Consider the following 14,822-nt stretch of genomic DNA (forward strand, 5'->3'; position numbering starts at 1 on the left):
TTCAAAATAGTTATTATTTTTTAAAAAAGTATTTTTACTTATACTTTTTTTTTTTTTTTTTTTTTTTTTTTTTTTTTTGAGACAGAGTCTCACTTTTTTGCCCAGGCTAGAATGAGTGCCATGGTGTCAGCCTAGCTCACAGCAACCTCAAACTCCTAGACTCAAGCAATCCTACTGCCTCAGCCTTCTAAGTAACTAGGACTACAGGCATGTGCCACCATGCCCGGCTAATTTTTTCTATATATATTAGTTGGCCAATTAATTTCTTTCTATTTATAGTCTCGGGGTCTCGCTCTTACTCAGGCTGGTTTCGAATTCCTGACCTCAAGCAATCCACCCGCCTCAGCCTCCCAGAGTGCTGGGATTACAGGCGTGAGCCACCGTGCCTGGCCTATACATTATTTTTGAATTGGGACTTACAGGATTTAGTAGCATTCACATAAATGTATTTTAACACTTTTATGATATAAACATATAATGTGAAGAGCTTAGACTGAAGATTTTAATAGATTAGTGCTTAGCAGAACTTTTTTTTTTTGTCCTACATATTTTTAGTTGGCCAATTAATTTCTTTCTATTTTTAGTAGAGATGAGATCTTACTCTTGCTCAGGCTGGTTTCAAACTCCTGACCTTGAGTGATCCTCCCCCCTCGGCCTCCCAATTAGCAGAACTACTTTTTTTTTTTTTTTTTTTTTTTTTCAGAACTTCTTAAAGAAGTGGAAGTTATAAAGCCATGCCATCAATAACTAAATCATCATCCTGGGCATGTTTTTTTCCTTTTGAGATAGAATTTTTTCTATAATTATCTTTAAAATGAAAATTCTCATGCTTGCTTCATTGAAAAATATTTCTGATTTTCATGTATTTCATCAAAATATTTTACTTATTTAGTTGAAAAATAGAGGGTTGATGAAATCTGTGGGTACTGATTAGATATTTTTAGTATTGTATGCTGTGAGACATTACTATAACATCATATCCTTTCCAGGTAGAAATTAAAATTTTAAAAGGCAGTAATAATAAACAGTAACTTTTTTTTTTTCTCCCTCAGTTTGGCCGTCACAGACTAAATCCAGAAAACAGAACACTGGGAAGTCTTCGAAATGTTCTCTATCTTCTTCACCAACGAGTGAGGTGAGCTTTATAGATGCTTCACCTTCTGTTTACTCTTTCAACACCTGTCTCTACCAAGGAGTGGTAGGATTTGCTTCTCTTATACTACTGCCTTGGCAATGACAGCTTTAAAAACCTCTATCTTGCATGCTATGCTCAGACATTTCTCATTTTAGGAGCTTGATATAATATGACAGTATTTTGGCACTGGACATGGTGTCTTATCCTTGTAACCCTAGCACTTTGGGAGGTTGCAGAGGGAAAATCACCTGAGGCCAGGGGTTTCAGGCCAGCCTGGACAACATAGCAAGATGCCGTTTCTACAGAAAAAATTTTTTAAATCAGAGACCTCATCTCTCCAAAGGAAAAAAAAATTTAGCCAGACATGATCCCACACACCTGTAGTAGTCCCACCTACTCAGAGACTGAGGTGGAAGAATGGCTTGAGCCTACGAGTTTGAGGTTACAATGAGTTGTGGTTGCATTCCATCCTGGCTGACAGAGTGAGACTGTGTCTCTTTAAAAAAAAAAAAAAAAGACACCATTTTGGGAAACTATGGAAGCATGGAAAAGTTCAGGTACTTATTCTTTGTTAGTTACAAATATGCAGAACTCTTTCAGAAAGGGAACCCTCCTATAATCTAATCTGCTTGAGTGGTGCTCATCAATGGCATATCCCATGACCTCTCTTGGGAGTATAACATCTGCTTATACAGTTAACAGTAGTAGTAGTGAAGAGAGAGGGGAGTGGAAAGAGTAATGTAGTCCCAGTTACCCAGTAGGCTGAGGCAGGAGGATCACTTGAGCCCATGAGTTTGAAAGAGTGGTGATGATGATGATGTAAGAGTAACTTAACATTTCTGAGGGTTTGCTATATGGCAGACACTAAGTTAGATGCTATATGTGGGTAATCTCAATCCTAACAGTAGCTCTATGAGGCAGGAACTATTGTCATTTCCCCGTTTCATTTAAAGAAACTGACAGGGAAGTCATATAAGTCAAGGACTTCCTTTGAAGCAGAAGCTGCTATAACTTTATTATTGTTTCTAGATAGAAGATACTTTGAGAATAAGTTTATTATAAAAGTAGAATATGCATAGGATAAAAAAATAAAATCAAAGATAAAGAATTGAGCCGGGCGCGGTGGCTCACGCCTGTAATCCTAGCACTCTGGGAGGCTGAGGCGGGAGGATTGCTCGAGGTTAGGAGTTCGAAACCAGCCTGAGCAAGAGCAAGACCCCGTCTCTACTATAAATAGAAAGAAATTAATTGGCCAACTAATATATATATAAAATTAGCCAGGCATGGTGGTGAATGCCTGTAGTCCCAGCTACTTGGGAGGCTGAGGCAGTAGGATTGCTTGAGCCCAGGAGTTTGAGGTTGCTGTGAGCTAGGCTGACGCCACGGCACTCACTCTAGCCTGGGCAACAAGCGAGACTCTGTCTCAAAAAAAAAAAAAAGAATTTGTATAAGGTAAAAGTACTCACCATACAAAACGCTGGGAAGGGTGTGAAGTAAGCAGAACTTTCCTATGCTACTGGTGGGAATGTAGAATAGTGTGACAAATGCTTTAGCTGAGTTGGGACAGCATTAATGTGAAGATCTGAATGTTCTTAGAGCTCAGATTTTGGCATTAAGATGGTTTTAGGAGATTTTAGGATCTACATCCTATCAGTGGGATATTATCAACATTCTGATAATTAGTGGTGACCATAAAAACAAAGTATTGATGGCTCATGAATACTAAACTTTCATCAGTCCCTGGACACCTTTAAAGATAAGTTCTTTGACAACAGAAGTCTATGTTGAAATCTGAAGCCGCCATTGCTTATTTTGATCAAAGTACCTATCCAGGTAGCAAATATGTGATGAAGAAATTGACTTTTATATTTTATAAAGAAAACTTTTGTTTTTTTCAAACCTCTTTTCTCTTAGGCGTTTTGGAATAATGGGACTCTACAAAGGCCTTGAAGCCAAACTGCTACAGACAGTACTCACTGCCGCTCTCATGTTCCTTGTTTATGAGAAACTCACAGCTGCTACTTTCACAGTTATGGGGCTGAAGAGTGCAGGCAAGCACTGACACGCCTTCCAGTGGGAAGTATGGAAGATGCCGGAGATGGGTAGTTTCCTTCTGAGTGAAGAGAAGTGATTTTCCTTTTACTCTGACTCTCTCTACCACAAATTTTACCCTCATTGGCTTGAAAGGCATGGAAGGGTAAATGGGGAGTATATCCAGCTGAACCTGTTGCCACCTTAGTTTTTATAACGGCTGGTTGGATTTTGGGGTGGTGGTTAGACTAATATAAAAAGAAAACTATTATTGAAAACCTAAAAATGGGCTGGGTGCAGTGGCTCACACCTGTAATACTAGATTTCTGGGAGACCCAGGTGGGACAATCGCTCAAGGTCAGGAGTTCGAAACCAGCCTGAGCAAGAGCGAGACCCCATCCCTACTAAAAATAGAAAGAAATTAATTGGCCAACTAAAAATATATAGAAAAAATTAGCTGGGCATGGTGGCGCATGCCTGTACTCCCAGCTACTCAGGAGGCTGAGGCAGAAGGATTGCTTGAGCCGAGGAGTTTGAGGTTGCTGTGAGCTAGGCTGATGCCATAGCACTCTAGCCCGGACAACAGAGTGAGACTCTGTCTCAAAAAAAAAAAAAACCCTGAAAATGAAAGTTTGTGGAGGTTTACTAGTTTTCTTAAGGGGAATGGACTATTTTGCTCTTGTGTGTAATCTTTCTATTTAATTTTTTCTTAAATATACTAGCTGTTCTCTTTCCCTGAACTCTTCCCCAGGTTTTACGACAAACTAAATAACATGCACTTCTCCTCAGATATTTTTGTATGTCTTAATCTTGGTATTTTCCTCACTAAAAATAATATGACTATACCATGGGTATGACTTTATTTTTGTTGGACTTTTTTTCTCCTGCTTAAAGACAGGTGTCTTTTTTAGTACATGAGCTATTTATTTTGTTGGGAAATGAAAATTATTAATGTCAAATGATTCTCTTATAAACTATTTATAAATGTCACTTATTCATTAGGGTTTGACATTATTTTTAAAATATTTATTTTGAATCAACTCTTTGGTTACAAAAGACTTGAGGTTTTATGTTCAAATATACAGACCCCAATCATTGAAGCCCCAATAAATTGTCAACACAAAAGACATTCTTGAAAAGTTGCTCTCTATTGAGGTACTACATTGGGTTTACAACCAGATGGTAAAAATCATAAAACTCTGGGATATTATCTCCCTATATAAACTCTTGGCATAGGATGTATATTTTGAGAATAAACATCTGATTGAGGTTATTTCATTTGGAAACCTTGCTTGGAGTCTTGCTGAAAGTGTTGTCCATCAGACATTAGCATTGCCATTAGCTGAGAGCTTGCTTTCATGCAGCCCAAACCTTGTGATTCATATTCTACAGTTTAACCAGATCCCCAGGTGATTCATATCCACACTAAAGTTCAGGCATGATGAGGCCCCTGAGCCAACAGAAGTGATTGGTTTTGATCATAGTAACCAAAGTAAAGATAGTTCTCAAAGGAATGATAGACTAATGTATTACAATGACCTCTGAAAACATCTGGGAGTCTTATCTATGTCATCATTTGCTTTCACCTCATAGCATGTTGTTGAGGTGGTAGGACTTTTATCATGTAGCTAGGAGTAGATTTAGACATCTTAAGCCACCAAAGAAGTAAATTGTCTTAACATTAGTAGAACAATTCTTTGAATTCCTATGATTTAGTTTTTGTTCTTGTAACAAAATGACAGATTTTTCATTTGTAAGTCCGTGATTCAGGCAACAGAGTGAGACTCTGTCTCAAAAAAAAAAGTTTGTGATTCAGTCAGAGGAAGTAATAATGAAATATTTCATTATTTAGGATTTAGTTCAATTTTCAGAGTGGAAATTTCTCTCTCTTATTTCCCCTCTTTAGTCCTCGTGGTAATTTCAAAATATATGAGTATTAAACTAGTAGTAACTGACAGGTCATTATGTTGTTCTACAAGGTAAAAATTAAGCTGGGCACACCAGTGGCTCACACCTGTAATCCCAGAGACTCTGGAGCAGGCGTCCTCAAACTACAGCCCACGGGCCACATGAGGGTGTTTTTGCCCGTTTGTTGTTTTACTTCAAAATAAGATATGTGCAGTGTGCATAGGAATTTGTTCAGAGTTTTTTTTAAACTATAGTCCAGCCCTCCAGTGGTCTGAGGGACAGTGAACTGGTCCCCTGTTTAAAAAGTTTGAGGACCCCTGTGCTAGAGGCTGAGGCAAGAGGATCACCTGAGCCCAGGAGTTTGAGGCTACAGTGAGCTATGATCGTGCCACTGCACTCCAGCATAGGTGACAGAGTGAGGCCCCCATCACTGTGTGTGTGTGTGTGTGTGTGTGTGTGTGTGTGTGTGTGTGTGTATGTGTGTGTAAATATATATATAAATTAGCAAGAGTGAATAATCTGGGAATAAAACCGAGCATTCATCCCTATTTAAACCAGAGACTTGAAGACAAAATTGTCTTTACTGCTTTTTATTTTACTTTAACTTGTGTGTGTGTATGTTGTGGTGGACCTTGGAGGGGAAGCACAAAACTGCTATTTTTCTGTATCGGAGAAGAATGATCATAAAAGTGCATGTGTAGTTTTTTTATTGTTTTTATTATGCTGTTTGCTTCGAAATTTGAATTTTGAGCTCTGAGTATTGTGGGTTGGTAGTTAGAATAATTTCCAACTCATAGCTACATTAGGTGTTTATGATGTGAGAATGTATTTGATGCTGCTGCTTTTTTCTAGTTTTAGGAGGAAACAATCTAACATTGAGAGGTTTTATGTTTTTATTTTTTTCATTTTTTAATTTTCTTTCAGTGTCTTGATGTAATGATTTTTTTCTTTTTATTCCTTTTTTTCTTTGTTTTAATTTTCTTTTGGGAGGTTTTATTATGTTCCTTAAATAGCTTATAGACTCACTAGTTGAAAGTATACACTTAGTTTTGAAACTTATGGTTAATAATAAATTAAGAAAACTAAAGAGCTGAAGTCCATACTAAGGAAATAGAAAATTTTTCTCTTTGATTCTTTGTGCAATTTCTCTAGACTATGGGGATTAAAAACCTTAGAAATACAGTGTCACTGCAGTTGAAAATTTAATTTCTGTAAGTATTTAATCTGTTTTGAAACAGATACTGTAACATTTCTACCCTTATCTATTATATAGTTCAGTATAAAATGCAGAAATAGGATTTATCATAAGAACATATTCAGCGGGTATTAGAAATCTTGGGTTTTATTCCCAGCTCTGCCACCAAGTAGCAAATTATGTTATCACCTTGTGCTTCAGCTCTTTGATAAGTGGAGGTAATAATACTACCCACTTCAGAGGATGTTGGAAAGCTAATGATGTCAGCTAAATCCCTTTATGACCATGGGATAGGGAAGAGCTGAGTGAAACTTAAGACAGTGCCTAGATTTATATAGCAATTTTCCTTCTCAAAGCTTATACACTTTCTCATTTTATAATCCAGTATCTCTGGAAAATGGGTAGGGACAAGTAGCAATATCCCATTTAATTAACTAGGAAATTGTGACAGAACTATCAGATGACTTGCCTCTTTGGAGCTGGGATTAGAGTCGAGTTTCCTGCAGTCTAGTGTAATGATTAAGAGAATGGGTTCTGGAATTAGGCAAATCTAGGTTGAACCTCTGGCCCTATTCTTTAACCGGTGTGGGAACAAATCAGTTACTGAACTTCTATGAGATTTTTTTTATGAAACTTAGTTTCCTCAACTGTGAAATGGAGGTCTTGGTAAACCTACCTCAGAGGGTGATTGTGAGGATTGAATGAGATCATATACATAAATTGCTTAGCACAGTGTTTGCCATATGAGAAGAGCAAGATAAATGTTAGCAACAACTGTTATTATTATTGATTAAGGGTATAGCTGTTTGAATAGATGTAACTGTGGCACTCTGGATTTTGAGCCAGACTTGGTTCCAGTGTTCATTCTAGCATTTAATAGCATTGTGGCCACAGACAAATCACTTAACCTTTCTGAGATTCTGTCTTTATCCGGCACATAGAAATGATTACGTCTCAAGGCTGTTCTGAGGATTAAATAAGAGATATAGATATGTGAAAGCATCTGGCATAGTAAATGGCATATGTAGGTGCTTATTAATAAATGCCATTTAAACCAAGAAAATCAACTAGGTTTTACTTTGGGACAGCTTTTCCTTTTCCATTCATTTTAATTGTGAACATTTCTGGGGGTCTTTTGGTGTATCTTCTCAAAAGATAGGCCAAATCCAGTAATTTTATGTTTTTTTAGTATTCAAATTAAGTCTCCCAAACATTTATCAGTTAATCAGTAAAATATGAACTGGTTTAATGGCAGAAAGTCACTGACTGAGCTAGTGACTCACCTTGGCTCTTTTGAAAAGCTAAAGAATAGTGACTTCAGGATCCAAATGCCATGCATCTAAGGAGAACTCTTCCTCTGGGCAAGTGAAGTATTACCTAGCAGTGTTGAATGTCCCCAGAATACCAAACGTATATGAAGGCTTATTTGTAGGGTATTTATGTGTGCAATAAATGTGGTTGATTGAGGCCCTGCAGAGTTTTTATCACTGTATAAATGAAAGCGCTTTGGGTTAATCATAATCTTTGTGGGACATACTGGTATCCCCTGAAAAATATGTTCAGTGGGACTTAATGGGCAAGAAAAAGGTTTTCTAAGGGACTGAGTGGGAGAAGAAAAGAAATAAAATTACTGTTTAAAGATAGAGAGTGAAAGGGAAATAAGGAGGGACACTACTAGCATAACACTCAAAGAAGAGATGTTTAAAAAAATGTGTGGCAAGTATATACTGAGCAATAAACTGGGACTCAGCAAATGAGGTCCAATCTGTAATGACATTGAAAGGGAAGACTTCAGTTTGGAACGAGAATTGGTAATGGAGCTTTCATGTGTTGAATGCCTACTAAATGCGAGTCACAATTGATTTACATACATCTTGATATCCTTGTAACAACTGCAAATGTATAAGGTTCATTCCCATAACAGATGAGGTAGCAGAGACTTAAGAGTCACACATTTCATGAAGAGGGGTCAGGATTTGAAATTAAGGCTGACTTCAAAACTTTTTACACTGCAATACTACATCCTTCAGATGTCCAGTGTGTGGCTCCCTTTTACAACCTAGGGAGTGCGCATGATATAAGACACGTAATTCTTTCTATAATGAACTGTCTGTACCCCAACATGATGCCACAGGCTCAAGGGATTCCTGTGGCCTGTGTATCCTTATGCATGCTGTTTCTTGCCTCCATGCCTTTGTGCTTTCTGGTCTGTCAGGAATCTCTTCCTACTACTCTTAGTGAATTCCTGCTTTTTCAGGTATCTGCTGTTTCTGAAGCCTTTCTGGAGCATTGCTCCCACCCACCCCAAAAGGCCTTTCTTTGTACTCCCATAATATTTTGTGCATATGTCCATCATTGTACCTACTACATTGCATTTTTGGACTGCAGCAGTCTATCTATATCTCTCTTCCCCTAGACACCAAGTTTTATTAGGGCAGGAAATGAGTCGTCAGTAAGCAGCAGAGTGTCTTGATCAGACTAGGCCCCCAGTTGTATATCTGCCTAAAGACAGTACTGACCTTTCTTCACTCAGACTGCTCTATTTGCTAATTAAAAATTTACATGTTTTTAGAATTCTTATACCTCTGGTATTTTCTTGGTTATCAGTTTTTTAAATTTCTTTTCCTCAGATTAATTAGTTCACACTTTTTTGAAGTATGCTTTCTTTTGCTAGTCAGTTGGCTTTTTTAACCTTTAAAGAATCATTATTTCTTTCCTTAATTGGAATCACCAAAATTATCTACCCTAATGGTATTATTGATGTAATTGTTTCATGTGTACCTCATTCTTGCTTTGCTTTAATTTCTGTAGGACTTGTTGACAGAGTAAATGGCCAGCCAAGTAGGTGGTTCTCTACGTGGGTGTCATATGGAGGACCTTATTAAATTAAATTGCAAATTCCTATTCTAAGAAATTGCAAATTATAGCCAGGTTGCTTGGCTCATGCCTGTAATACTAGCACTTTGGGAGGCCAAAGTGTGAGGATTGCTTGAGGCCAGGAGTTCGAGACCAGCCTGAGCAACATAGCAACACCCTTTCTCTAGAAAAATTTTTAAAAATAGCCAGGCGTGGTGGTGGGTGCCTGTAGTCCTAGCTCCTCAGGAGGCTGAGGCAGGAGGATCACTTAAGCCCAGGAATTTAAGGTTGCAGTGAGCTGTGATGACACCACTGCACTCTAGCCTGGGCAACAGAACAAGACTCTGTCTCAAAAATAAGCAAATAAATAAGAAAGAAATTTCAAATTCCTATACTCATTAAACACTAACTCCCCATTTCCCCCTTTCCCCAGCCACTGGCAACCACCATAGTCTGTCTTGTCTCTATGATCTTGACTGCTCTAAGTACTTCATGTAAGTGGAATCATACTGTATTTGTCCTTTTGTGACTGGCTTATTTCACTTAGTATAATATTCTCAAGGCTAATGTATGTTGTTACATATGTCAGGGTTTTCTTTCTTTTTAAAGTTGAATAGTAAATATTCCATTGTATTATATGCCGTGTTTTCCTTATCCATTCATCCATTGTTGGACATTTGGGTTGCTTCCATGTTTTAGCTATTGTGAATAATTCTGCTATGAACATGGGTGTACAGAAATATCTCTTTGAAGCTGGGCGCGGTGGCTCACGCCTGTAATCCTAGCACTCTGGGAGGCTGAGGCGGGCGATTGCTCGAGGTTGGGAGTTCGAAACCATCCTGAGCGAGACCCCCGTCTCTACTAAAAATAGAAAGAAATTAATTGACCAGCTAAAAATATATATACAAAAAATTAGCTGGGCATGGTGGTACATGCCTGTAGCTCCAGCTACTTGGGAGGCTGAGGCAGGAGGATTGCTTGAGCCCAGGAGTTTGAGGTTGCTGTGAGCTAGGCTGACGCCATGGCACTCACTCTAGCCAGGGCAACAAAGGAAAACTCTGTCTCAAAAAAAAAAAAAAACAATTTAGACGTCTTAATGTTTTACTCAACAATCTTTTACTGTTTAATGCTACTTAGAGGCATCTATATTTTCTAATGGTTAAAATTTTTTTTTAGCTTTAGACCTGCTTTTCATTATATAAATAATTCACAGTCATAAAAATTTCAGAAAATATAGAAAAGAAGAATAAAGAGAATATGTATATATTTCTATATTCCTACTGCCTAGAAATCACTGCCAGTATTTCAGTACATCTATTTTCAGACTTGTTTAAATGTACCGTGTTTCCCCAAGAATAAGACAGGGTCTTATATTTATTTTTCCTCAAGAAGACACCCTAGGGCTTACTTTCAAGGGATGTTATTTTCCCCTCAAAACCTCTGCTTGCAGCATGCACAGGATGGCTGGGACCTGACAGGGGGAGCCAACCTTGTTGGTGGGGCTGCCCGCATCTTTCCAGTCTCCTCTGGGATAGTAGCTGTCTCTATGGGGCAGATGAGAAGGGCTGCTCCTCAGATACGCTGCGTAGCCACGCCCATCACTAGGTCTTATTTTCGAGGTAGGGCTTATATTGTGCAAATGCTTAGAAATTCTGCTAGGGCTTATTTTATGGGTAGGTCTTATTTTCGGGGAAACATGGTATACATAGGCAGATGTATTTGTAGATAAAGGTTTTTCTTTATAGTTAGTCAAGTAAAGCAGTAAGAGTGGAATGGTTTTTTTAATAGCATCAAACTGGCTAATTCTATAACTTTTTCATCTCAATTATAATTTAATGACGATATAAATATCTATGTGCTAATTTTAGTTGTTGCATAGAATTGCATTGTGTGAATGTATCATTATTTAGACTCCTATTAGTGGACTTCTAAGTTGTTTCCAATTTTTTGCTGTTATAAATAAGTTGGTGATAAAATCCTTAGTATATGTATCTTTTTATGCTTTTCTGATTATTTCTTTAAGAAAAATTTCCAGGAATTCAATTACTGGTTCACAGTGTTTGTGTACTGTGATACTATGTTGTTAAATTAAAACTTCATCCTATCTAGTCCTGTAAGTTCACTGTCACATTGGACTGTGTGAACATTTTCTTTCTCTGTTCACTTTGGCAAGCTGCACTGCATTCTGAGTGTGATGGGGAAACAGGGCATTGTACACCAAGGACTGAGCTGAGTGCTTTGTCATTTCATTCTCACAACAATCTCATTACATAGAGTTAAATGAGGCATATCAAAAGTAAATGTTATAGGAGTTTACAGCTGGAAGTTAGTCTTTTTCCAGCAGGTAGCTGAGACCACAGAACATCACATACTAAAGCATAATAATAATAGCTACCATTTCTTGAGGACCTCCTATGCACTGCTTGCCATACTAGGCGATCTACTTGTATAATCTTATTTAATCCTCCTACAGAGATTCCAAAGCCCATGTACCTTCCATACTTCTCTCCTTCAGGTTTTAGTTCCATGTCTACATAACTTCCTACTTCATGTGCCTTTATTAGATGGCAAGTTCTAGAAGGCAGGGACTTTCTATGAATCAGTTTATTAATAATCATGAACCTTGGGATTATACTGGATAAACTGTCTCTACAGAAATGCTTTATGTTTATGGAAATCAAAGAAGACTTTTACAATTTCTCTTTGTTGATACTTTAATTTATAAGTTAGCTCCTATTCGATAGAAGATGGCTTCATTTTAAAAATTTTGCTGTTATAGATATGAAGAAACCTTTAAACCACCAGAGGGCATTGCAATCAGCTTCCTATACCATTTCATTATATATCACTGCTGTCACAGATGCCTAGTGAAATGCCTTACCAATTAAATCAGTAAAAGAAGCATTTTTAGAATCAGTGAACAGGCCACGTGCAGTGGCTCACACCTGTAATTCTAGCACTCTGGGAGGCTGACTCGGGATCGTGTGAGCTCAGGAGTTCGAGACCAGCCTGAGCAACAGAGAGACCCCGTCTACTAAAAATAGAAAGAAATTAGCTGTTCAACTAAAAATATATAGAAAAAATTAGCCAGGCATGGTGGCACATGCCTGTAGTCACAGCTACTTGGGAGGCTGAGGCAGAAGGATTGCTTGAGCCCAGGAATTTGAGGTTGCTGTGAGCTAGGCTGATGCCACAGGACTCTAGCCTGGGCAACAAAGGGAGACTCTGTCTCAAAAAAAAAAAAAGAAAAGAAAAGAATCAGTGACCAATCTGAATAGAAACTGTGGCTTACACTTGGTGGAGCACTATCCGGAAGCATCCTTTTTATCTGTAAAAGCAAAGAATAAAGTTGATAGTATTTTGCTAAATTATTTTGCTAAATCTTTTACTTTTTCCTTTCCCCAAGAACGTACCTAAACTTTTAATCTTTTTTGGCCTGAAGATGTAGCCAGTACCTCTCAATATCAATAGATATTGAAGTCAGAGACACAAAAGTTACAGTTTTTGGCCAGTAACATCCACCTTTTTTTTTGTTTGTTTGTTTTTCTTTTTTTTTTTTTTTTTTACAGTCCATAACATCCACCTTTTTATGGCCTTTATTGGCACTAATAAAAAACTTGCATATAAGCAAGGAGCTATGGCTCATGCCTGTAACCCCAGCTACTCAGAAGGCTGAGGCAGGAGGATTACTTGAGGCTAGGAGTTCAAGACCAGCTTGGGTGATATAGGGAGAACCTGTCTCAAAAAACAAAACTTGGCCAAGCACGGTGGCTCACGCCTGTAATCCTAGCACTCTGGGAGGCCGAGGTGGGCAGATTGCTCGAGGTCAGGAGTTCAAAACCAGCCTGAGCAAGAGCTAGACCTCGTCTCTACTATAAATAGAAATTAATTGGCCAACTAATATATACAGAAAAAATTAGCCAGGCATGGTGGTGCATGCATGTATTCTCAGCTACTCAGGAGGCTGAGGCAGTAGGATTGCTTGAGCCCAGGAGTTTGAGGTTGTTGTGAGCTAGGCTGATGCCACGGTGTTCACTCAAGCTTGGGCAATAAAGGGAGACTCTGTCTCAAAAAAACAAAAAAACTTGTATTTAAATGTATACAACTTTAATGTACTCATATAATTAAAAATAAAATGTGTTTTAAACTTGCAAAACTGACTAATCCACAGTTTGTTAACTCCTTCTTTTCTGTTCACCATCTGTTGGAAGTGCCAGTAGGCAGAGAAATTATTTAAAAAGTCAGAGCATCAGCAGGCACACTGGCTCATATCTGTAATCATAGCACTTTGGGAGGCCAAGGCAGGAGGATTACTTGAGAACAGCCTGAACCACATTGCGAGACCCCATCTCTACAAAAAAATAATTGTAAAAAATTAGCTGAGCATGGTGGCACACACCTGTAGTCCCAGCTTCTTGGGAGGCTGAGGCTGGGGGATAGCTGGAGCCCATGAGCTTGAGGATACAGCGAGTTATGATGACCCCACTGTACTCCAGCCTAGGCAACAGAGTGAGACTCTGCCTCCATAAAAAAAAGAGAGAACAGGATGGAGAATAGGTAAAAAAAACATTTTGACAATCTATGAATTTAAAAATCAATTCAAATCATCACTAAACAAGTGGTATTGCTATAAATAGGTAAATCTTTCCACATCATGTGAAATAAACATAACTAGAGTTCTCATTGATCTGTATTCCAGGAACGTTTGAAATATTAATTTATTTCACAAACATTTATTGAGCACATTTGTGCCAGGCACAAGCTAATAATAATCTATGTATTGCTTTGTAGTTTATAGAACAATCTGGCATCTACTATCTTATTTGGTACTCACTTCAGACCTCTGAGATGGATTGGGCAGATGATGTTTCCATTTTATAGGTTCAAAATGGTTAAATGACTCAAGCTCCTGGCTCAAGCTATCCTCCTACCTCAGCCACCTGAGTAGCTGGGACTACAAGCACGCACCATGCCTGGCAACAGCATGACCCTGACTCTACAAAAAATAAAAAATTAGCCTGGCATGATCATCCCACAGGTCCCACTTCTTAATGCCATCACATTGGTGATTAGATTTCAACATACAAATATGGGGGGCACAAGCATTCAGATCATAGCAAAGAGTTTTATAGTTTTAGCTCTTAGATCTCGATTTTTGATATATTCATTAGCTCTTTGATAGATTTTTACTTAATTTTTTTGTAGATGGTGTGAGGTAAGGTTCCAACTTCATTTTTTGCATGTTGTCTCAGCACCATTTGTTGAAAAGACTATTCTTCCCCATTGAATGGTCTTGGCACCCTTGTTGAAAATTACTTGACCATAGACATGGATTTATTTCTGGATTCTCAGTTCCATTCCATTGGCCTATATGTCTGTCTTTATGCCAGTACCAGACTGAAAGACTGACTTAATTATCATTGCTCTTTAGTAAGTTTTTAAAATGGGGCATGAGTCCTCCACCTTTATTCTTTGTCAGGATTGTTTTGGTTATTCTGGGTCCCTTGCAGTTCTATTTGTTTTGTTTCTAGAAATACGCTCTCACTCTGTCACCCAGGCTGGAGTGCAGTGGCCTGATCATAGCTAATAGCTCATTGTACCCTTGAATTCCTGGCCTCAAGCCTCCCAAGTAGCTGGGACTACAGGCACACACCACCACTCCTGGCTAATTTTTGTATTTTTTATAGAGACAGGGTT

At 38.2% G+C, this 14,822-nt stretch overlaps 1 protein-coding gene across 1 annotated transcript in view; it reads left to right on the forward strand.

Moving 5' to 3' along the window:
* Positions 1–13,281, forward strand: part of SLC25A17 (solute carrier family 25 member 17) — a 43,559-nt gene extending 30,278 nt beyond the window's left edge. Inside the window, exons 8-9 of the mRNA XM_012741768.2 lie at positions 1,053–1,135; positions 3,050–13,281. Coding sequence (XP_012597222.1) covers positions 1,053–1,135; positions 3,050–3,197 — 231 coding nt within the window. The 3' untranslated portion in view covers positions 3,198–13,281. The remainder of the gene's footprint in view (positions 1–1,052; positions 1,136–3,049) is intronic.
* The last annotated feature ends 1,541 nt before the right edge of the window (positions 13,282–14,822 follow it).

The sequence above is a fragment of the Microcebus murinus genome, chromosome 10 (genome assembly GCF_040939455.1).
Source record: "Microcebus murinus isolate Inina chromosome 10, M.murinus_Inina_mat1.0, whole genome shotgun sequence".
Classification (NCBI taxonomy): domain Eukaryota; kingdom Metazoa; phylum Chordata; class Mammalia; order Primates; family Cheirogaleidae; genus Microcebus; species Microcebus murinus.